The sequence below is a fragment of the Anabrus simplex genome, chromosome 1 (assembly GCF_040414725.1).
Source record: "Anabrus simplex isolate iqAnaSimp1 chromosome 1, ASM4041472v1, whole genome shotgun sequence".
Classification (NCBI taxonomy): domain Eukaryota; kingdom Metazoa; phylum Arthropoda; class Insecta; order Orthoptera; family Tettigoniidae; genus Anabrus; species Anabrus simplex.
In genome coordinates, this window is record NC_090265.1 from 1,563,114,109 (window position 1) to 1,563,138,475 (window position 24,367).

The 24,367-nt window shown below is 39.3% G+C and overlaps 1 protein-coding gene across 1 annotated transcript in view; it reads right to left on the minus strand.

Annotated features, from left to right (window-relative positions):
• The window catches only part of rictor (rapamycin-insensitive companion of Tor), a 540,306-nt gene that overhangs the window by 64,466 nt on the left and 451,473 nt on the right, over nucleotides 1-24,367 (minus strand). Inside the window, exons 24-26 of the mRNA XM_067138126.2 lie at nucleotides 18,093-18,205; nucleotides 17,841-18,014; nucleotides 6,387-6,563 (exon numbers count right to left, since the gene is read on the minus strand). Of these exons, the coding sequence (XP_066994227.2) occupies nucleotides 6,387-6,563; nucleotides 17,841-18,014; nucleotides 18,093-18,205 (464 nt within the window). The remainder of the gene's footprint in view (nucleotides 1-6,386; nucleotides 6,564-17,840; nucleotides 18,015-18,092; nucleotides 18,206-24,367) is intronic.

The window sequence follows — 24,367 nt, forward strand, 5'->3', positions numbered from 1 at the left end:
CAGTGCGTTGCTTTTTCACTACATGATTGTACACAATACCCAGCTTAAAAAAAAAAAGACAGTGTGCATGACTCTCCCTGCACTCACCTGAACTTTGGCCTTTTTGGGTCTTGGACTGGAAGGATGTTTCTATTGGGTACTTTGCTGTTTTGTCTCTGGGTCATAATGATGGAACTAGGACTCATCACATGTGATAACCCTATCCAAAAAATCTGTTTCCCGCTAAAGTCTCCCTTTCCATTCTTGACATGCCATCACACAGTGAACCTTCTGCTCATCATTCATCACACATGGAACCCACTTCACTGACACATTTCTACGCGTATAATGTCTTCGGCTGATCCGTACGAGACGTTTATCATTCCAGCAATCTGTTCAATGGTTAAACGGCAGTCTTCCAGCAACACATCAATTGTGTTCACAGTGATGTCAGTTTTCGAAGTTGAGGGTCTTCCAGAGCATCCTCAAGATCAGTTTTACCCTCCTTAAAGAATCTGTGCCACTCAAAATTTTGCATTCTTCCCATGGCTTCCTCTCTGTAAGCTTGCTGCAACATTTCCACTGTTTGTGTTGGAGTTGACCAGGTGAACACAAAATCTAACTGAAGCGTGCTGCTGCAACTTGAGATACATGCTGGGTACAGCGAACATGGCCTCCTCCTCAGCTGCTCCCCTGCAATTGAGAAGCCTGAGGCAAGTGATGTGCTTTGCACTGTATCACTCAAGGTCAGACCTTTCCAACACCATCACCTGCAAACTACAGCTCGGGATTATTGAAACACAAAAATATCATTCCGGTTATTTTCTGACACCCCTTCGTACATCGTCTTGGGATATAATATCTCACGACTTCCTATGGTTTTGTTCATGTACGGTGCAGCAACAATGCAGGCCATGAGAACATGATCGTAAAGAATGTGTGATGGCCACAAAAAACCAAGTGCACCATTGAAAAATATAATAACTGTTGAGTGACTCACCTTATTGTTAGGTAACACATACATAATAGATATGATTTGTTTCTCTCTTCTTCCTCTCTTAAAATTCCAAACACAAAGTAAATTGCAGACCTTTGATTGACATCCATTGTTTTGTCTGGCAAGATCCAAATATATTTTCCATCAGCCTTTTCCCTTCGCTTATCAAGCACCATTTTATAAAGCTCAGGAGCGTAATTTTTCCTAATTACTTGATTCATATGGGACTGGTTGTTACGTATACTCCTCCAGAAACTGAACTAAGTTCTTACTCTTTAACTTAGCTAATGATATGTTTGCTGAGACAAAAGCTTCACACAAATCATCATTAAATTTACTTTGTGTTGGTTGAGGTTTTAACTAAAACTGTGGTTGCAGGTGTTCCTCACATACTGGTACCAATCACAGACAACGTAAACCCATGGTGTTCTGCATATAGTGGTACTAATCACAGACCCAAGATGTTCCTCAAATTGTGGTAATAATCGCAAATAACGTCGACCCATGGTGTTCCTCGCATAATCACAGGCAATCTCATGGTTAAAGATCCATCATCCCTTGGTCTCCCCTTTTAGTCCTTTGTGTTTGTCTCAAGTGTTCCAATGCGGCACTGAAAACAAAGGCTAGGCAATTTGTAGTTGCTCATTTCTTCCCTGAATGTTCTGTAGACATTTTGTATTGTTCCTTTTGAAGTCATTATCAACTTTCCCCAGTCTCTTAAGGTGGTATGTGCGTTTGATTCATCTGATTGTTTTGGATGTTCACTTCTGTGTTTCTAAAAAGTTTTTCCAATTCTTTGATATTCTGTGGCTGTGCCAGCTCCCCCACACTTGGATTCCATGACACTGTCACAGTCTGTGGTCCACCATCTGTGCTTCCATTTCTGTGGTGGTAGGCTGAATTTTATTGATGATTCCTGGATGGTCTCAAGAAGTGTGTCCCATGTTTGTAGTGATTGTCTGAACTCCTATGCATGTTCCTTTAAGTATTCCTGTTTGATGTGTGGGATTTTTAGGTTTTTTATAGTTTTATCAAATGGGTCTGAAGCAAATTTTGTTTTGTGAGATGGGACTGGACTCTATAACCCTTCTGTACTCTCACATTTATGAATTCTGGTGATCACTACATGATTTGCATGTTATAAATCTCATTCCATATTGATGGCTATCACTTTACAAATAAAATATATATAATATAATATATATGGATTTTGATATTCAAAAGGAGGACACTATAAGATTTTTTAAATTTGTATTTGGATTGACAAAATTGCAGTAGTCATGCACGATAGCTGACAGACTTACAAGCCTTATCATTGAACATTGAGTCCGACTGTGGCCGATCATTTTACACTGAAGCGTCTGCGTGCCAAGGCCCAGTTTTTTATTCAAGAATAGGAAAGTTACGTGGGAAGAGTATGTGTCCTCCATGGCAGCACATATTCCGTTATCACAAGTGTAGACAGAACTCTGCCATATTATTGGGAGTGTAAAACTTGTCCTCAGTCTCAAGGATCTCCATGAATGGAGATATAGTTACGATTTCTTTAGTCATTACAGATCACATCGCGTCACATTTCGCAAATACACCCAGTCCTGGAACATACGACCCTGCATAACTGACCGTTATTGTCGACTGTGTACTTCTTACTACGAGTGTTGTAGCTGTAGGTTTGTGTTCAGTTAATAACGTAACAAATTACCCTCACCATTGTCATATGATTCAACTGTCACACTGCTGTTTCGACTAGAATGTCAATAAACCCACATTCTTAACAACATTTTAGCATTGCATCAAATTGAGATGGTCCATAAAGGTCCAATTTAAACATCGCTCTTCAACATTCAACTACAACTTCGTATTTTTTGATCAAAGTGAACCACATCACCATATGCCATTGACTTTCGACTCTTATCTCTTGTAAACAAATAATTGCAGGTCACTTGACCATCTTTCATCATTATTTCATTCAACATTATTTTTTATCAAATACGATTTTCATCGTCATTTTCATTGTAACCGCTGGTCGGCCAACATAATTTTATAAATCCACCATGGGACCTGTTTCCAGCGAGGGATACTGGACGAGAAAGGAATAGTTTCCTCTGAGGCAGCTATACTTCCAGTAATAACAGAGCAAATGTGGCCGTCAATAGACTTCAGCATATCGTCGGCGATCACTGTGAATTTTGAAAATTCTGGCCAATATTCCTGTTGAAATAACCAGCGCTTAGGTACTTCAGATTGCTTTTGATTCAAGAGAGTGAGAAGAATTGGGAAGTGGTCACTGTCACCAAAGTCATCGTGTACTTGCAACAGTAACAGGGGAACTAGCACAAGGCTGCACAAGGTGACATCCAGGTGTGAGAATGTGCCATGTGAGCTGCTGAAATGTGTTGGTTCCTCTGTGTAGAGCACGCGAAGATCGAACTGGTTGATCAATCACTCAAGAATCCTCACCCCACTCCCTTCAGTGCAGTAAGATGAAAAACCCCAGAGGGTGTTATGGGCATTCGTGTCTCCCAGCAAGTGAAGAGGAGGAGGTAACTGAGTGATCAAAGAGTTTAGCCATATGAAGATTGCAGTCTGGTGGAACGTACACATTGCAAAGTGTTGTCATTACTGGCAATGGAGCGCAAACTGCAAATACACTCAGCTGAGTTTGGAGCGGCACACTGTCAGCGACGATGCCAGAGTGCACTAGGGTACAAATGACCCCAGTCGCCCTGCCATCCTTAGTTGCTCTGTCTTTGGAATAAAGAAGATATTCTCTCATAGTCATATCATGTTCAGGTCTCAAATGAGATCCCTGTTAATAGACTATGTTTGCAGCAGAGATGGATATTAGCTGACGTAACTCAGCTAGTCGAGGAGTATAACTACTGCAGTTCCACTGCAACAGTGCCATGGTGTGGATAGGTAGTGCAATAAAATTAGGACAACTGCTTGTCCTTCTTTCTGCCTACTACCTGTCATTTGCTGCCATCTTTGTCAGCGTCATTTATGTCATCATTACCATCCACGGAGTGCTCAGTTGCCGTGTCTCTTTCTCTCTCTCTCTCTCCTGGGGAGATAATGGAGACTGAATGACTCATAATTGTTGATGGTGAACTCACCGATTAGGAATGATGGGCCTTCTTCCTCTCGCTCTTGTCTACCGTTTCAATCTTCTTTGGAGGAAAGCTGGCAAATGTTTTGCTGGCCTTCTTCAGGGATGCTGTGACCCCCGAGCGAGTAGGAGAAGCATTCTTCTCCTCCTCTTTATTATTGGGCATTCGCAACAGGGTTGAACTTTCCAGCTGAATGTAACTGGGAAAGGCCCTTCCCAGGCTATGTCACCAATAAGGCACTTTGTGGCTTCCAAGGAGGTACAGATACCTTCCTAGGATCTCAAGTTTCTTTAATTACAACGGCTTGTTGGTAGCTACTCTGACTTACCAATGCTTGAGATGTACTAGCAATTGGTACAAAGCTCTCTGGGGTGATCAGTACTTGAGCGACCTTTTCAGTGAAGGAGATGGATAAGACCAGAGAAGCAATGGATTTAACATTTCTCTGGGTGTCTGGATAAGATAATTTATCCAGAGTTTTGATCTCCAGGATCTTCTTCTCTTGCCTGAATGTGGGACATTCCTTAGAGGTTACAGCGTGCATGCCTGGACAGTTGACGTACACATGTAGTGGTGTGCAATAAACCCCAGAATGCTCACATTTTTCACACATTTTGCAGGTCATTGATCCTTGACATCACAAATTTCTGGCAGTTATAACACCTAACTGGAGTTGGAATATATGGGCAAACAGTCAGTCGGTACATAGCAACCTTTATTCGATTTGGTATTCTCAGCGTCAACAGTCAGGATGAAAGCACCCATGCCCCAATGTGCTAGGTTTCAGTTCATATCATTATTGAAAGCTTTAACCAAATCCCTGTGGAAGATAACTCCCTTGCAGGAGTTCAGGGATCGGTGCTTCTCAATGTTGACCTCTACATTTCTGAACATTCTGGCTTTAAGTAACCATCTGGATGGTTCAGTCATCTTTATCATCTCGTCAACTTGACCAGCAACAACTTCTTCCACTGCATTACTATTTAAAAAAACCTTTCATCCAGGCATCTCTTTCCACTGACCCTGGAAGCTACCAGGAATTGAGGTAGATGTCTGACACTTAGATAATCTACTGGCACTGGAGTACACTGCCTCTATTTTTTATTTATTATTTATTTAAAGGACACTGTTCTTTGAAGGGTGAAGAAGAAGGTTTAAAGGAGGGTTCCATTTTTTCGGTCTCACGAGAGCTAGGGAATAACTGTTCAACCTTCGGTAGAGCCCAGCATCTGGAGGTGGGCCACTAGAGACTACTCTCCCAGTAGCCACACATCACCTAGCTAAGACCCGAAACTTGTGACTGGGGTAGGACAAAAACTGCACACACACATGCACACCTTCAGGACAAACATTCTACTAGAGGCAAGGAGGCTGGCTAGACAGTCACAGAAATAAAAAGTAAGAAGGTTAGGATAGTAAAGGCAGAAAAAGTAATGAAGAAGCAAGAGCACAGACACATCTCGGGCAACTCGGTGGACACCTTGTTAGTCTGGCCCTAGTCCAAGGCCAATCCAACATGGATAACGATGAGCTGGCACAGCCTTCGGAATCAACAAGCCCACAAGTCCCCATACTGTCATCAAGGTCAAGGTGTACCTAGAAGGGGGGAAAGTTCTCAAGATTTTTCACCATGCAAATATTACAGCAGAAATATTTATGCACCTGCAATATAAAAATAAATACTAAAGTATAATATGAACATTTTCAACCTGGTCTACATCAAATCCTCAGATTCTTACTTATACATGACTGTTCAATTAAAACATGTAATTTTAGCCTTGGAAAGAGATAAAATTAATAAAATGTTAAACAGCTGATATACATGTCTAACATTCATTCCAAAGACAAGGATGAATTCTGCACCATTCCAGTAGTTGAGTAGCCATCTTCTCAGATAATTACTACTCCAGTTTAAAACCTCAAGCCAGTGCAAAAGTTCATGGCTTAGCATGACCACAAAAAGTTGACAGGACTAGTTTATAATGCTAGAAACTTTTCAGAATCCATGTTTGGAATTGCAATTATTAATACTTGAGCAATCATTAGAGCATTAATACCTCTGGGGCCATGCAAATGTAGACTATATATCGTGGATTCGATCCTTCCTTGCGGAGGGATCTGGAGTAGCATGGTGGTCATTTTACCCATGTTGGTCAAAATCAAAGAAAGAATTGCCTCAAGGCATCTACAACTGCAACATATACCTCAATTCTGATTCTGTTTCTGAATCTATGTACACATAGCAATGATATTATCCCATCAAATGTTCTTTCTCTATGTCTCAAAATTATTTGCCGTACCTGTACGATGGCGATGGTAAGAACTAGTAGAAATTTTACGGTCTCGTCGCCGACAACAGGACAAACAAGTAGCTGCACTATGCCGATAACTGTCAGTAGCGAAACCAGTTGCCTGTGGCTTCAACAGATTGTCCGGGTCATCCGATTCTGAGCTGCTTGTGGTTTCTGTTTCCTCCCCTGGAATACAACAACAGGTCATTCTATAACAAGGATTTGTTTATTTTCCATGGCTAATTTCCTTTTTCACTTTGAGAACTACATTCTCCATTTTTACAATTTAATAAGCTATAACAGTATCATTATTTTTAGATAGGAACAATACAAATTAGGGTATCTATGATATTTTTTCACAAAAGGGGAAGTATAAGAATCCATTTAAATACCACTGAATGTCTTAGCCACATCACAACTTAAAACTGCTTTATAGTGGCTGATGAAAAGGGTCCAAGTAAATAATCAGTATCTACAGTTTGAACTTTAGTTCACTATAAGATGGGGTCTATACTATTTGTTAACATGGCCTACCCTAGGCTGGTGGCATCTGAAGGAGCTCATACGCCAGCCTCAGGTCAGTAGATTTACTGACATGTAAAACAACTCCTGCAGAACGGAACGTAAAATCAATAAGAGAAGTTAACTAAGGCAATTTGGACACCAAGGCAAATTAAGTCTAACACCAACAGAATCAACAACAAACTTAGCATGTAACACTGATTAGCATGCATATCTCGTTAGTAATGTAGCATGCATATTTTGTCAGGAGTGTAGAAGTACTTCATATTTCATGTCACTCATCTTCTCTTTGTAATATTTGCGATGTAAGGTTTGGTACTGTCTGCTAAGAAGAAGAAGAAGTATAATGTCATTTGCTTTACGTCCCATTAACAACTTTTACAGTTTTCAGAGATGCCGAGGTGCCGGATTTAGTTCCGCAAGAGTTCTTTTACGTGCCAGTAAATCTGCCGACATGAGGCTGACGTATCTGAGCACCTTAAAATACCACCGGACCGAATAAGGATTGAACCTACCAAGTTGGGGTCAGAAGTCTAGCGCCTCAACCGTCTGAACCTCTCGGTGTCTGCTAAGAAGATGACCCTGCCTACTGACTAAAGGAGGCTGCTCGTTTACTCAACTGCCAGCATATTCTGTCAAATTCTGCACAGTATGTGACGGAGGTAATGGTTTCATCAGGAGAATACTACTTAAAACTAACAACAGTCAGTACTGTTCAACACACATAATAAATTTAAGAAAAACCATTTTGTGGTAGACATGATATGGGCTTTTGGGCATATGCCATGTAATGAAAACAAGGTGAAACTCTTTACGTTTTGCAGAGAACTTTGCTCGGCGTCTTCAGAAGAAAATCTCGACTGCTCACGAGGAAGTCTTCTACAATAATGAGGGTTTGGATTTAAGAATATTTTACTGTTGGAGAATTGTAGTGGTAAGCTCATTCATCACCAGGTGGCTTGCTGTATGCTGGCACAGTGCTCCAAGCGGGAGCTGACGATAACAATAAGCTCCAAATGAGATGTTCTATCACACCGTGCATGCTTGAGAAGTATCAGACAGGACATCAGATGAATCAGGGACAAATGTGGTAAAAGAAAATAGAAACTAATAAAATAAAAGCAACAAAAGACACAAGTATAGAATAGAACAGAGCTGAATAATGGAAAGAAAGTATGTGGAGAAAATCAGCGGATAATGATGATGTAGACAGCGTGAGAGGGGGGTGGGGAGCATACCTGGTGGTACACACGTATGAAAGTATGACATTAACACATAACACATAGTTTGGAATGAACCAACTGGTGATGAAGAATGTATGAATTTGAAAAAACCAAAATAACTATATAGAAAGGACGGGGAAGAGAACTACCTATGTAAATCCTAAATGGCTGGCAACCAAGTATTACTTAATTGATAGCCAGTGTCCCTGCTGAAATTGTTAGGATTTTTAAGTATTTCCACAGCTTTCCATATAATCCTAGACCTGTAGTGTTTAGTGTGGGTAAGAGCTCAAACATCTTGGAACACAACATCATGACCCGATGACAGAGTGTGTTCAGCTATTGCTGACTTGTCTGGCTGGTTGGGACGGATATTTCTTTGGTGTTCCTTGATGCGAGTCCCAATGGACCGGCATGTTTGGCCAACGTATACCTTGCTGCAAGTACAGAGAATTTTATACACCCCAGGGTGAAACAGTGCGGGCAATTTGTCCTTGCTTTTACCTAACTATGAGCAATTTTCGTGACTGTGCCAAACATGGTTTTTATATTATGCTTGCAAAGGACCTTGGCAATTCTGTCTGTGGTGTTGTGAATGTAAGGCAGGTAGGCAGTTCCCTTTACTTCTTCTTTCTGTGAGCTTTGATCAGTTGTCCCTCTGGTATGTAAGGTTCTATGAATCTGTACATCGTTGTAACCATTACCCTTGAACGTGACTTTGAGTGTGTCCATCTTCGCCTGGATATTTGATGGCTCACAAATTTGTGTCGCTCTCATGGCAAAGGTCGTGAGAATTCCCCGTTTTTGTGCTGGATGGTGGTGAGAATCTGCATGGCGGTAGTGATCTGTGTGAGATGGTATGTCCTAAGGAGCCGTCCAGTTTCTTTTTTACTAGAATATCTAAGAAAGGAAGGCATCTGTCTGACTCCACCTCTACAGTGAATTTAATTGAAGGATGTTGCTAATTTAAGTGGTTCAAAAATATATAAAGTTTCTCAGGACCTTCTGTCCATACTAGAAATGTGTCATCCACATAACTTCACCAAATCATAGGTTTGACAGGCGATGAAGCAATAGCCTCCCTCTCAAAATGCTCCATAAAGAAATCAGCCATTACTGGCGAGAGTAGACTTCCCATAGCCACCCCATCCGTCTGTTCATAAAATTGCCCACCCAACAAGAAATAGCTCGAAGTCATGCAGCGGTGAAATAGCTTAGTAATGTCCTCTGGGAACATATGTTCAATGAGGGACATGACCGAGCCAATCAGCACTGAACAAGGATTCCACATACAAACTCACCAGAAGAGCATTGGGGTGAAAGGTTATGGCTGACAATTTATTGACGAAATACAGAGTGTCCCTAACATATGTTTCAGTACGTCCTATATGTGGCTGAAGCAACTTGCTTAGGTATTTAACCAAAGCATACATAGGAGAACCTATCGCACTAACAATTGGTCTGAGGGAAACATCTTTATGGAATTTAGGAAGTCCATACAATCTAGGTGGCAATGCATCACCCGAAGTCAGATATTCAGCCTCCTCTTTTGAAATTGAGGACTGCCTTAAGAGCTTCACAGTGGCGTTGGACACACGAGTGGCAGGGTCACGTGAGCTCCGTATGTAAACAGGCTCTGATAACATAGCCGAGATATTTTTGTACAGCCATCGCATTACCCGTATCAGCTGAGAGAATGTTCAGTTCAGGGTAATCTTTAAGTTCCTTCAGAGCTCTCCTCCCACCTCTAGTTAAATTAGGCAAGGATACAGCAGCAGACCTTGTAAGTCTCACACATTTCTGCCGTACTTCCTCAGCCTCATCCGTAGGTAGTTTGTGGATGGCTGCCTCACCGGAAGTAATTACCTCTTCAGTGGTGATTTTAGAGGGAGTGACAGCGAAATTAAGTCCCTTAGCTAGAACTGCCGTTTGGTTCTCGTACAAGGATTTCTTGGAAAGATTAACAACATGGACGAAGTGGACTGATTACACTTTGTGGCAGGTGAGTGGTACTTTTCAAACATATCTCCAAAACTGTCCAAGATGCTCCTTTTGTCTTGCAATTCTTTCCCATCCTGAAGCATAGTAGATGGCAGGCAGGATGCCTTCTGCTTGTTGTTCACAAAATTCCAAAAGCACTTCGGGTTGGCAGCTAATTTCAATTCCATTGAAGTTATATAGTTCCTGTATTTTTTTGAGATAAAGACGCTTAAATTCACCGTGTACAGTCAAGAATTGCGCGAAATCACTAGTATGGCCTGTTTCTCAAAAATTTCTTCTTGTCCTCACCTTTTCTTTTAATTTATCTATTACCTCCGTGTTGTACCAGTGTGGTACTTCCTTGTGCTAACTATCAGGGATGGTATTGTGTCTTTTATTACAGTGCGAAGGAGGTTGTAAAAAAGGGTTAATGCCTCATCGACGGGGGGGGGGGAACTTTGACTAAATTCCAAGGACACAATGAAAGGAGATTTCTCATTTGAAAAAAATTGGCCTTAATCCATGCGAACATTAACTTCCTCTGCGGTGCGGCGCGCATAACTCGCAGTAAAGATAACGTGAATTCTACAGCTCGATGGTCGAATGCAATTACCTTTTCTGACTCAAAGCAATCCAAGTGTGTATAGTACAGTTCCGAGATTAGAACAAGGTCCAGGAAGTACTCGTTTCTTGTTGGCACATTTGGTTGAGTCCGAATTCATTGACGATTTCAATTAGTAAGAAGACTTCCGCACTTCCAAGACAAATGCCTGATGTTAAAATCACCACAAACTACAAGAATATCCTGTGGGTTTAAAACAGCTGTGACACTGGCCAGTGTTGCTCGTAGATTACTCACCCAAGCAGTCACTTCGTCCAGTGGCAGGTATAGCAGCATACTACAAACACAGCCCTTCCTGGTCTAGGGGTAGCCTTGACCACGAGATACTCCCAGTATCTCGCTAGCTCTACCCGGGAAACTGGGCCCAGAGCAGCTTTCACAGCAACCATAATCCCTCCCTCTTTCACTTTGCTACTATGGATCTGATGACTGTCTTGACGAGACACACAGTAATTAGTAGACAACAGTTCATTATCACCAACAGAATCATTTAACCAGCTTTCAACTATACAAATACAATCTTTTCTGGCATCACTGAAAGCGAGGTTAAAGTCCGTCAAAAAATTACATACGTTCCCTACAATTTGGTAGAAGAAATTCATACCGCTGTCATGCTGGGGTCCTGGGTTCAGTTGTATATCACCGGATAAAGCCAATAGAAGCACACAAATTGCTGGACCAGATATCTTCAGGCTAGAGTTCATCTGTTGTTTTTCTTGCGGACTACTTGCCTGGTTGTGATGCTACCAGATACATAGTTCCATTTAAAGCCAGCACGTGGGATGAAGATCCGAGCCGTTCACTAGAGCATTTTTCCAGCGTTTCTCATATTTTGCATCAAAGTCTAGCACTTAGTCATCCCAGAGGCAAACTCAAACGGACGTGGTACTACATTTGAACACTACTAATACACAAAAGACACGGAGAGATACCGGCACACGACTACTTCCAGTCACTATCTTGTCAAAGGCATGCTTAACCTTAACTTTAAATGAATACAAGATTTATTGCTCCACCTTCTCAATACTTAAAATCATTCAACACTTAACAAAACATTACAATATGATAGTGTCAGGTACTAGTTTCGGTCCATTTTTTGGACCATCATCAGCCGAGCCGAAATTGCAAGTAAAAGACATAAACTAAATTAAAATGGATGAACAAGAGGATTGATGGTAGTGGAATGACATACAAGTAAAAACCTTATACATAAGTTACAATAAATATGACAGAATATGTTAAAATTAACAAATGACAAAAATAATTGTGATGTCGTTTAAAATTTCTTGATGCCAAAGTCTAGGTTGACGGTTGTACTCGTGTTGCACATTTAAATTCAAGTGAAGTCTTAGTTTTCTGGAAAGTTCTGGGGGCAAGTTCCACGATGGCACAGAGGGAATTGTCCAATATGACCAATATAGACTTGACAAACTGAGAAAGCTGGACTTGTTCTATGTAGCTTAAGCAAATGCTGTGTTTAAAGGAAGTCTCAATTCAGTCAGAACCCAAAGAATCTGAAGAACAAAATTAGAATTAACTCAAAAAATCTGATACAGAAAGTACTAAGGGAGGGTGTGTGTGTGTGTGTGTGTGTGTTTGTGTGTGTGTGTGTGTGTGAAATAACGAGTACTCACCTTGCGCTTGTTTGGAACGAGCTGTTGGAAGGAGTGCAACAAACAGAGTGAGCGTCACGCAGCGTAGATCAGCAGGAGAGGAGAAGGGATGCGAAGGGGAAGGATGACGTAAGTGTGGAGGGAGGGAAGGGGAAATGGTTCAAGACGGATTAGGAGAGAGGGAAGTTAATGGAATTTGAGATGGAAGGGGATCCTTAATTGATTTAAAGAAAGGTTTACTAACAGTTGATTTGTTTTTCCTATAATAGGAAATGAAAAGATCGAATAAAATGTTGGGTTTCTCGGTAATTTCGTTAAGATTGTAGTTGGCATTAAAATATTGATCGAAATGTATGTAAAAGCTCTCAATTATGTTGAGTAGAGGTCCCTTTTTTAACTATTTCGAATATGTCCATGTCTGTTTCAATGTTCGTGAAACTATGGTTATAATCGGCCATATGTTGGCCGATGGCTGAATATTTGTTGTATTTAGCTGCGTTAAAATGCTCAGAGTATCTGATATTGAAACTCCTACCAGTCTGCCCTATGTAAGAAATATTTGAACATGTGCTACATCTGATTCTGTAGACCCCTGATTTTGAGTATCTGTTTATTTTATTAATATGTGAAGTGTTATGTACAGTAATATTTGCATATTGTTGTTGCTGGTTTTGAAGGCTATTTTCATGCCTTTTTTTCTTTAAAACATTAGTAATTATGTGAATTCCATTGACATAGGTAAAAGTGGAGATAGAGTCGTGTTTGGATGGTTCTTTTTTAAGTGTGGTCTTAGGTCGGAATTTGTGTTTACTAATGATATTTTCTATGAACTGATTATTGTAGCCGTTGAATCTAGCAATGTGACGGATAGTATTCAGTTCCGTGTGAAGATCTTTTTTGTTCATGGGTACGTTAAATGCTCTATGTACGAGACTGTTATAAATTGCTTTTTTGTGGGGGAAGGGATGAAATGAATCTTGTCGGATTGTGACAGCCGATTGGGTGGATTTTCTATATATCTTGTAGGTTAAGGATTCCTGTTGTCTAGTAATGGTGAGATCCAAAGAATTGATTATTTGATCTATTTCTGACTCCAAAGTGAACTTAATGTAAGGATCAATGTTATTTAAAGTTTGAAGTGTAGTATTAGCGTCTTGTAGATTCTCGTTAATAACTACAAGGACATCGTCGACGTATCTAGCCCAAAAGAGGATGTTATCGAATTTATTGTTGATTTTTGTATTTTCGAGAAAATCTAGATAGATTTCCGCGAGAATCCCGGAAGCCGGTGAACCCATTGCTAGACCGTTTTGTTGGTAAATAGTACCATTAAACGTAAAAAAACTTGTTAACTACCAATTTAAGCAGTGTAATGAAATCTTGGATTTCCAGTTTACTTAGGAGACCTTTTTTTTTTTTTTTTTTTTTTTTTTTTGTAGATTATTTTTGATAATGGGAATTAGTTTAGAAATTGGTATACTGGGGTACAATATTAACGATATCGAAAGAATGGAGTGAATAGTCAGGTCGCATATTGAAGTTATTAAGTTTGTCTATAATTCGAAGGAGTTTCTAACAGACTTCTTCGATGAAAAAAGGTAATTTTTACTTAGAAACTTTTGGATAAACTGCGTAGTTTTATAAAGGGGACTCGGTCTAAAGTTGATAATTGGGCAAATGGGTACACCGGCTTTATGAATTTTAGGGAGGGCTCTAGCCGTGGGAAGTCCGGGGTTCATATTAGTGAGCTGGCTTTTTTCTTGTTCAGTGAACAGAAAGGAAGAAATTTTTTAAGGTTTGTTTTAGGAGTCTCTGGATTTTTTGTGTGGGATCTTTTTTAACTATAGAGAAGGAACTATCTTTAAAGAAATTGGATGTTTTGCTGATATATTCATTCTTATCTATGATGACCGTCATGTTACCTTTGTTTTAAAGAAAGAAAAAAGGCATGAAAATAACCTTCAAAACCAGCAACAACAATATGCAAATATTACTGTACATAACACTTCACATATTAATAAAATAAACAGATACTCAAAATCAGGGGTCTACAGAATCAGATGTAGCACATGTTCAAATATTTCTTACATAGGGCAGACCGGTAGGAGTTTCAATATCAGATACTCTGAGCATTTTAACGCAGCTAAATACAACAAATATTCAGCCATCGGCCAACATATGGTCGATTATAACCATAGTTTCACGAACATTGAAACAGACATGGACATACTCGAAATAGTTAAAAAAGGGACCTCTACTCAACATAATTGAGAGCTTTTACATACATTTGGATCAATATTTTAATGCCAAATACAATCTTAACGAAATTACCGAGAAACCCAACATTTTATTCGATCTTTTCATTTCCTATTATAGGAAAAACAAATCAACTGTTAGTAAACCTTTCTTTAAATCAATTAAGGGTCCCCTTCCATCTCAAATTCCATTAACTTCCCTCTCTCCTAATCCGTCTTGAACCATTTCCCCTTCCCTCCCTCCACACTTACGTCATCCTTCCCCTCCGCATCCCTTCTCCTCTCCTGCTGATCTACGCTGTGTGACGCTCACTCTGTCTGTTGCACTCCTTCCAACAGCTCATTCCAAACAAGCCCAAGGCGAGTACTCGTTATCTCTCTCTCTCTCTCTCTCTCTCTCTCTCTCTCTCTCTCTCTCTCTCTCTCTCGCGCGCGCGCGCACACACACACACACACACACACACACACCCTCCCTTAGTACTTTCTCTATCAGATTTTTTGAGTTAATTCTAATTTTGTTCTTCAGGTTCTTTGGGTTTCGACTGAACTGAGACTTCCTTTAAACACAGCATTTGCTTAAGCTACATAGAACAAGTCCAGCTTTCTCAATTTGTCAAGTCTATATTGGTCATATTGGACAATTCCCTCTGTGCCATTGTGGAATTTGCCCCCAGAACTTACCAGAAAACTAAGACTTCACTTGAATTTAAATGTGCAACACGAGTACAACCGTCAACCTAGACTTTGGCATCAAGAAATTTTAAACGACATCACAATTATTTTTGTCATTTGTTAATTTTAACATATTCTGTCATATTTATTGTAGCTTATGTATAAGGTTTTTACTTGTATGTCATTCCACTACCATCAATCCTCTTGTTCATCCATTTTAATTTAGTTTATGTCTTTTACTTGCAATTTCGGCTAGGCTGATGATGGTCCAAAAAATGGACCGAAACTAGTACCTGACACTATCATATTGTAATGTTTTGTTAAGTGTTGAATGATTTTAAGTATTGAGAAGGTGGAGCAATAAATCTTGTATTCATTTTAAGTTAAGTCTTTACTCAATACGGAACCCAACCATGAAGTTTATTACTTTAAATGCTTATCCTTGTCTTCCATTTCTGTTGCACCCTCTTCCTACACTGGCCTGTCATTGTGTTCATCCTATTACATGTTCCTTTTTATGTTCCTATCGTAGTGCGACTTGATTTGGCACTTGTTTGTTCCTTTCCATTAATTATACAGTATTACCATGTAAATTACTTTTCATAAAATGATATACCCAATGTCAAATGATGACAAGGTAATGATATATATTTATTGAATGTGTTTAATATAATTTTTTCAATCTTTCATAAGTTAATCTTTTGTATTGTACTTACCGAAAAATCACTAAATTAGGGACTTGCCTTACCAATGACAATGGTGACTCAAGTGAGGATTGTTTTAAGAGGAAGTAAAGCTAGATATCCCTACCTCTGCCATATCAACCACTTTGTATTAAGAACACTAATACCCACCATCCATAGAAGCCATGAAAGAAACACAAGCTAAGTAGATGTAAACCCATCCTTGAGTATGGTTATCCATGGATATTATAAATATTTAACTATATTATACCCAAGGTATTGAAATGCATAGATCTGTTAACATAATACAACAGGCCTGATACCTGACACCAGACCCCCCAGAGTCACAGATTTATGAGAGATTTCCTCTTGCAACAACTACCAGCATATGGAGTGGTTCCCTTTCGGTTTTTTCGTTCTTTCCTTCCACTAATTGCGGGCAGGAGCCAATTACGCTTAGGTCAGATTTACTGCTTTATGGTCTCGAGGCTCTTTATATATCACCATTCTCCCATACCAATGTCAAGGGTCACCTAACCACAAGCAAAAGTAAGAGTATACCTGAGTGAAAATCAATCAACTTCATTATTATCAGCAAAATTATCAGCACTGCCATACAGTTTGAGATAAATCCATGGACATCGTACAGGGCTCTGTCTATGAATAGCTAAGGAATGTGACTGTCCTACTCTCATGTTTGTTATTACCCTTACTATTCTCTTTTGTTTACTTTAAGTCTTAGAAATAGCAGCAATATTCCCAAAGTTCACATGGCTTTCAATTCATTAAAGTTTGGAGAAGTGAATATGACCACCTTGAGAGTCTGACAAAGTGTTTTAGACTGCAGATTGGAAGTACATAAAAGTGACAATGAAAGCGTGCTGGAAGATAACGAAGTTAATAAAGATTGTAATAATATTGTATTATGCTACTTGTATTATTATTTAAGTGAGATCGATGACTCGTCATCTGAAAATGATAGTGAGATTATGTACGGATGATTTAGTGCGACCACAAAATAGTGAAAAAGGACGAAGGTGTATGGATATGAGTAGCAGGGAAAAACAGTTCACTTGTTCATTCATTTATTCATTCAATGAAAAGTATGCAATGTCTGACTTGCTTCAGAATAAGAATCAGGATCATCATCTGTCAGAACGATCAATATTTTTAGATCATACCCTTTCATTCATTCCATGTGAAACAAATGATTACATTAGCAAACAGCTGTACAATCCCAATAGAAAGAGACTGGTAGATATTAGGTGATTTGAGTCTAATCATGGTGAAATAAAGGCTTATTTAGCTCTCTGCATTCTATAATTATTATTTTTATGTAACGAAGATAAGTGCCTCCTCATATCCCTGAGTATTTTAAAAGTTTATCACACTAAATCCTCATTCTGAAGCGTCATTACTGGCGAGTACAAATCCACTGCACGCTAAATTAAAAATCAATATGAAAATATTCCTACTGTACCGAGCATGTGGCCGCGCAGTTTGGGTCACGTACCTATCAGCTTGCATTTGGGAGATAGTGGGTTCAAATCCCACTGTCCGCAGCTCTGAAGACGGTTTCCCATTTTCACACCAGAAAAATGCTGGGGCTGTACCTAAGGCCATGGACGCTTCCTTCCCATTCCTAGCTCTTTCCTATTCCATAGTCACCATAACAACTATCTAGATCAGTGCAATGTAAAGCAGATTGTAAAAAAAAAAAAAAAAAAGTACTGTATGATGATCTGTGATGAGTTCTATTTTAATGTGCGCCATAGAGCAGGAGCTCATGGAGTAGCAGATCTACAATTTTGTTTTAAGCAAAAATATGAAGCAAAAAAGGTTAATATAAGTATGTTCTCAAAATGTTGACAGCAGACAGTGTTGATGACTTACCAACTTCCTGTACTTGCTCCATTTCACTGAAAGAAGCTGACCCACGTCTGCGATTTGGGGTGGTCTGTACCTGCGGGTCACTCTGGCCATCCTGTGGAAATACGGCTCCCAACTGCCGTGGTAAGCAGATTCCCATGTAACACTGCTGAGTCAGTTCAGATTCTCTTGGAATTCCTGTTTACAATAAATTGTATTTTACATAAGAAACTCACCTAACAGAATGGTTATGGATAAGATAGACAAAGTACTTACCTTGTTGACCACCAATGTTGGAACGACTTCCGTAATACGTTCGAGCAGCTAATGAGGCTGAGCTTCCTCCACTTAGTAGCTGAGGAGGGATGGGGGCTTCGAATTCACAGAGCCTGAAATATGTAGAGTATTTGAGTAATAATAAATATAACCTTAAAATAAGGGTGATACAAAAACTATGAGGGGTCGTGTGATTTAATACTTTTCTCTCATGTACCTTTAATGTATTTTGTAAACCACAGTCAAACTTAAAAAAAAATACAAAAAATACAAAGAAGGAAAAAAATTGTGTTGTGATGAATATTTAATTTTCACACGTTCATTGTACTCAAAATAAACTTTCAATGTATTAGATCATGTTCAGTACAATATAGTATATACTGAAGAGATATTAAGTACAGAACAAAAATGGCCAACCGGACACCAGTGGGATCCGAACTGGCGGATGGCCAATGATAGAGACTTCACACTGTTCGTGCATGCTTTCTCAACTGCAAGACTGGCAACATGGTTCTCCCATTTGATACTTAAGAATGATCGAAGTTTCTGTTGATAAAAACGTTCAAGTTGCTTGATGTCACAGCAGTTCAGGGTGCAGGTTTCATATCCACAGAGTAACGATGTGATAAGAGTATCCTACGTGAAATTGGAAGGTTGTGGGTTTGGATCACACAGGTGTCTGGCTGGCCACTTTTAGTTCTGTACTTAACCCTAGAACTAGCAATCTTGTTGTGGCAGTCATATTTGGCAGCTTTTACTTGTCTAAAAATACAAAATATCCACAAGGTATGAAATAAATCAACATAGTTTTATAAAGCTATGTAAAGGAGTGTCATTTTGACACGAAATTGCATAAATGTTTTGTCTAGTAAAATGTACAGTCTGTTCAAAAAGCGTGATTCCTAAATTCAAAATAATAATTAAACTTATGATTATATGTACACAAATTGAAAGATGACACAAACAAACTGAGATATACAGATTGTCAATAATGTATCTGTAATGCACTAGCAAAAATTTTAAGTTTATTCTTGAAAATATTAGGGAAAATGTATTGGCATGCAATGATTAGGAGACATGATCTTAGACCACGTTGTTACAATAGGTTGCTTTATGGGAGGCTTATCATCACTTTCACTTTCTGATATTTGATGCGAAGAAATAGCCGATAAATTTTTCAAATCTGACTCAGAATTTGTTGATTCATTCTCAATATCCTCAAAATCAGAACTGTTCCTTTCGTCTTCTAACAAATTTCGCACTACTTCATCACAAATTTTCCATAATGAAGTGAAGATGCCATATTTAGACACGCACAGAGCTAAAAATATGCATAATCAATTAATAACAATATATATATATATGAGGGTCGAGTCATAAGTCATGGCAACTATTTTTTTCTCGCAAACAGGAGACAACATGAAAATCTAAGATATGCATTTGGAAATATAGGGCATGTACTTATGCATAGTGCCTGAAGACAAATTCTGACTTCACGAGATTCTCGTAGGAAAGTAACAGAACACAGGCCATTGGTAAACGTTTTATTGGACAGCAGATACACAAGACTATGTACAAAGGACAGGTCTCTACCAGTTACAGACTTTTGAAATAATCACCCAAGGTTTCCACTGTGCGTTGCCAGCGGTTTATCTTTGTCCATGGACAATGGACGACCTGGGCGAGTCAAATCGGTAGGCTCTCAGACACACTTAATATTAGATGTATACACAGCCGGCTTTTACTTTGAAATATGCCTAACTTTAACCCTTGTTACATCCCTCTTTTTACTTAGCAAGACACAATACCAACTTTGACTAATGTAAAGGTAATGTACAGCTGAAGATGACTTTATAAAAAGAGTCGAAACCGGTACTGTAATATAATAACTTACAATAAACTTGTATTGATTAGGTGGATCCTTTCTCTTCTATGATATATGATAATGATAACTATCAATACGGAAAAATAAAACTAATAAATCAGGTCGATACTCTATCCCGTTTGAATGTCTCCACCCACCACGCCACTGTTCTATAGGGCATGGCATGCACACCTCATGCTTCCCGCAGCTCTGCATGGCATTGGTGTGCATTTCTGCCACGGAGAACTGCTATTTTAATATATGACCGTTGCTCCTGCTTGTGTATTTCCATTTTGTAATGCTTTCACTCACACATTGAACTTGGGGGCAAGCTTAGACCCACACTGTTGTTTACATACACCATCTAGTGGCATCATACGCAATACATACTGTACATTTCAAATGCATATCTTAGATTTTCTGTGTTGTCTCCAGTTCGCGAGAAAAAAAATAGTTGCCATGACTTTGATTCGACCTACATATATACAGAAGTAAATAACTCACATCAAACAGAAAACTACAAAATAAAATGAAACAGAATAGCAAAGCAGAGCACGTGAAGATTTGTTTACTAACACTACAGCAATGGTGCTCAAACAGATCGTCGGAAAATTGCACTCATTTATTTCCATGAAATTGCAACCAAAGAGGTTGTAAATATGAATGAAACTGAACTCACAGCTGCCAAGTTATGGACACTGATAACAACAAAAAGTAGACTGTCGTGCCATTTGTTGAAGAAATGAGGAAATTACGTGAAGAAATACGAACATATCAAGCAAAAGTGTTAAATATTCAACAACTGCCAGTTCTAGGGTTAATATCTCTTCGATACATACTACATGAACTGAACAAAACCTAATTTGTTTAAAGTTTATTTCACCAAAGACAGCTGACTGGTTGGTACTAAACTTCTGGAGCATTCTGTCGGTTTTGGCATAGCATGTGCACAAGGCAATGCACTAACCAGCACTTAGGCTGTCATCATCAGCAACTGCTACTTATTTCTGAGTACACAAATTCTCCTGCGTACAATCTACTAGCACTCCAATGCTGTTTGTACATGTATTTCTGATGACTGAAGAAGTGAATTCTAGAATGAAACATAGTCCACACAAATTGCACTTGATGTAGGGGACAAAACTGCATCTGACGAAGTGTGTGTAACTGTTGTTTAACCTCTTCATGCCTGTGATGCACTTGCTCAAATGTTCAAGAGCAGTTGAGGTGCTTCGATGTAAAAGCGAATAATCCTTGGCAAGCGTGTCCCAAGTTTGAGTGTTGATATTTGTGATCTTCATGGTTTGTTTAAGCAGGTCATTTATAACGCTTCAAATGGGTACCACAGGGTCTTGTGTTTGAGGAAAATTCACCATAAAGGAATTTGAAAGGAAGCCTGCTGTCACTCATATAGCACATATGCCCAGTCCACTGAAGCTGAAGGCCAATGATAAGAGGCTTCACTGTTCATGCACACTTTCTCAAGAACTGCAAGACTGGTGGCATGATTAAAATGGGAACTACTTATGGGTCCACCTTTTCAATACAAAACAATGTTATAATGGTTGAAAAGGTGGACCCATAAGTGATGATGCTTGTTGTTTAAAGGGGCCTAACATCTAGGTCATCGGCCCCTAATGGTACGAAATGAGACGAAATGTAATGACAAATTAAAAGTCCAAAATCCTCCACTGACCAGAATTCAAAACATGAGGACGAAGAATGAATGGATGGATATGAATTTAAAACAATCAGTGGATCTGACCTGCAGTGCCTCACATTCACAGAAACTGATGTAAAACAATAGTATTATTGACAAAGGGACTGCTTCTATAGCACAATACTGAATCGATACTTATAGGCTAAAGGGATCCCAAATCCAAGTCATCGGCCCCTCATAATGGTACTTACCGACAGGAAAGTAGAACCATGGTATTTGTCATGTTGTGGTACTAATCAAAAGTAGCGGAGACTCGCGGTATTCCACACATGATGGTACTACTCACAGGTAATGAAATTTACACATGCAATACAGACCTATAGTGTTTCGAACATTGCGGTGCCATTTACAGGCAACGCAAACCTATGGTGTTCATCACATACATGTACTAACCACAGTGACTCACGCTATCCCGTAGTGTTCCTCATACAGTTGGTACTAATCATAGGCAAGCCAGAACCATGGTGTTGCTCCTAAATCACAGGTACTGTAAAAGCCAGCAACGCACTCTGTTGCTACTAATTACAAACCTATTTTGTACCTAACATAGTGGTACTACGCGCAAGTAAAAGTGACCCATGGTGTTCCCCACGTGGTGGTACTAATCACAAGTATTTTCATGGTTCTAATACAATCATCCCTTGGTCGACCCTTTTAGTTGCCTCTTACAACATGCAGGGGATACCGTGGGTGTATTCTTCGTCTACGTCCCCCACCCACAGGGAGTGGACCCATAAGTTGTTCCCATTTTATTCTCAGTTCAATATGGATATATATAAATATTATATGATGAAATTCTTAAATTTAAAACGTGGCATGATTATCCCATTTGATATTTAAGATTGAATGAAGTTTCTGTTGATAAAATTGAAAAGTTTCTTGATTTCAAGGTGGTACAGGGTCCAGGTTTCACATCCACAGAGTAAGGGTGTGATGATGACCGCATTATACATAATTAATTTGGTATAAACTGTAACGTCTTCATTCCTACAGACATGCTTGTATAGCTGACCAAACGCCAAATGGGCAAAACAGAGTCTGTTTTCCACATCCTCTTCTGAGGTACATTGTTTAGACAAGATGCTCTCAATTTGTAAAGAAGAAAGCCATACTTTTTAGTATCAATTCAGCTAATGTAACTTTAAAGCTTTTCAGTCTGTCGAAAACTAATTATAACACCTGTAAGACTATGACATACATGTTAAAAACACACTATTAAACAATACTCCCAAGGTATAAGAAGTGATCTAATGTTGCAGAATGATATCTGAGATGGAAGACATTGAACTATGTAAGGCTGCTCCCTGAGGCAGTTTGGGCAAGGATCTTGTACACTGATATCGAGGCAAAAATGATCATATGCAATCTTGAAACTACTGCCTGACTGGCAGCTGCAGTTCAGTTATTCTGGTCACATGAGTTAAGCAACTTGAACAAAGTCTCATCAAGCTGAAGAGACTTCCATCAAGACAATACCTTAAATCAATGCCAGAGGTGTTGGTATATGATGAATCACAAAGCACAGCAGCCACTTACAGATCAAAGAGCGTCCAGACCTTTGCTTCAATCCATGTGGGAGAGAAAAACCATCACAGATGTTTTCCTGATGAAGAACCTCATCAGATATACCATCATGCAGTGTTTGAACCAGGCCAGCAAAGTGTTCTGGACAATCAAAGGGTTTCAACATTGTTCACATAGCAGGCCCTAGGACAGAGTCAAAGGCCTGTTCCAGATAACAAAACACCAGTAGAGAGGTTACTGTTCTCTGCATTTTTTCAAGGAGTTGTTGTACACAGAAGAAAATGTCAATTGCGCCTCTTGAGACATGAAAACCATAATGAGACTCAAGGAGAATCTTCTGAGAGACAATTCGCAATAGTTGCCACATACTCTGTGATCATCTTTCTTGAACATGGTGATAATAGTAGTATTCTTCAAGTCACCAGGTACTTGCTGAGTTTCCTAAATTAAAAAGATAAGTGTGAAGAGTCTTGTCTTCAAGGATAAACTTCCCTCATGAAACAGCTCCATTGGAATGATGTCGGGTCCAGGTGCCTTTCTGGGTTTCAGTTTGTTAAGAACCTCACAGAATTCCTTGTATAACGATGGCATTACCATCCATGACTATGGGGGCTTGTTGTGGTACGTCTTGGAGGAAATCCTCAACTGTGGTAGAGTTGAGATTTGAAAGAGTGGAGAAGTGATGTTTCTAGCACTCCAAAATGCTCTTGCTATCAGCTAATTTCAGAGTTCCTATTGAGGAATGAGTTGATTCATACTCACTCACTCACTCAGAAGGCTCCTATGGGACATGAAGATCCCACGTCGATCTCACAAATTGCCTCCAATGAACTCTGTTTTGGAGTTGGTTCATATAATCCCTGCATGAAAGTTTCACAGGTCTCTGGCATCAGATAACCAGGACACATCTCATATTCCCAGTCTCGACTGTAACAATAGGATGAATATAAATCAGAGCAATGGATTGAATATTTGCTCATCACACAGCATTTATCGGAGGCCTCTGGGAGCTTGTTCTGGAGCATATTAAAAAAAAAAAAGATGATCTTGATACTTAAAATATTATAGTTCAACCATAAAACTGTTAAACTTACTGCCTTTCCACAAGTTTTATGGATAAACTGTAAAGGTTGGCCAGGTATGACTCTGGTATTGTCAGTAACCTTT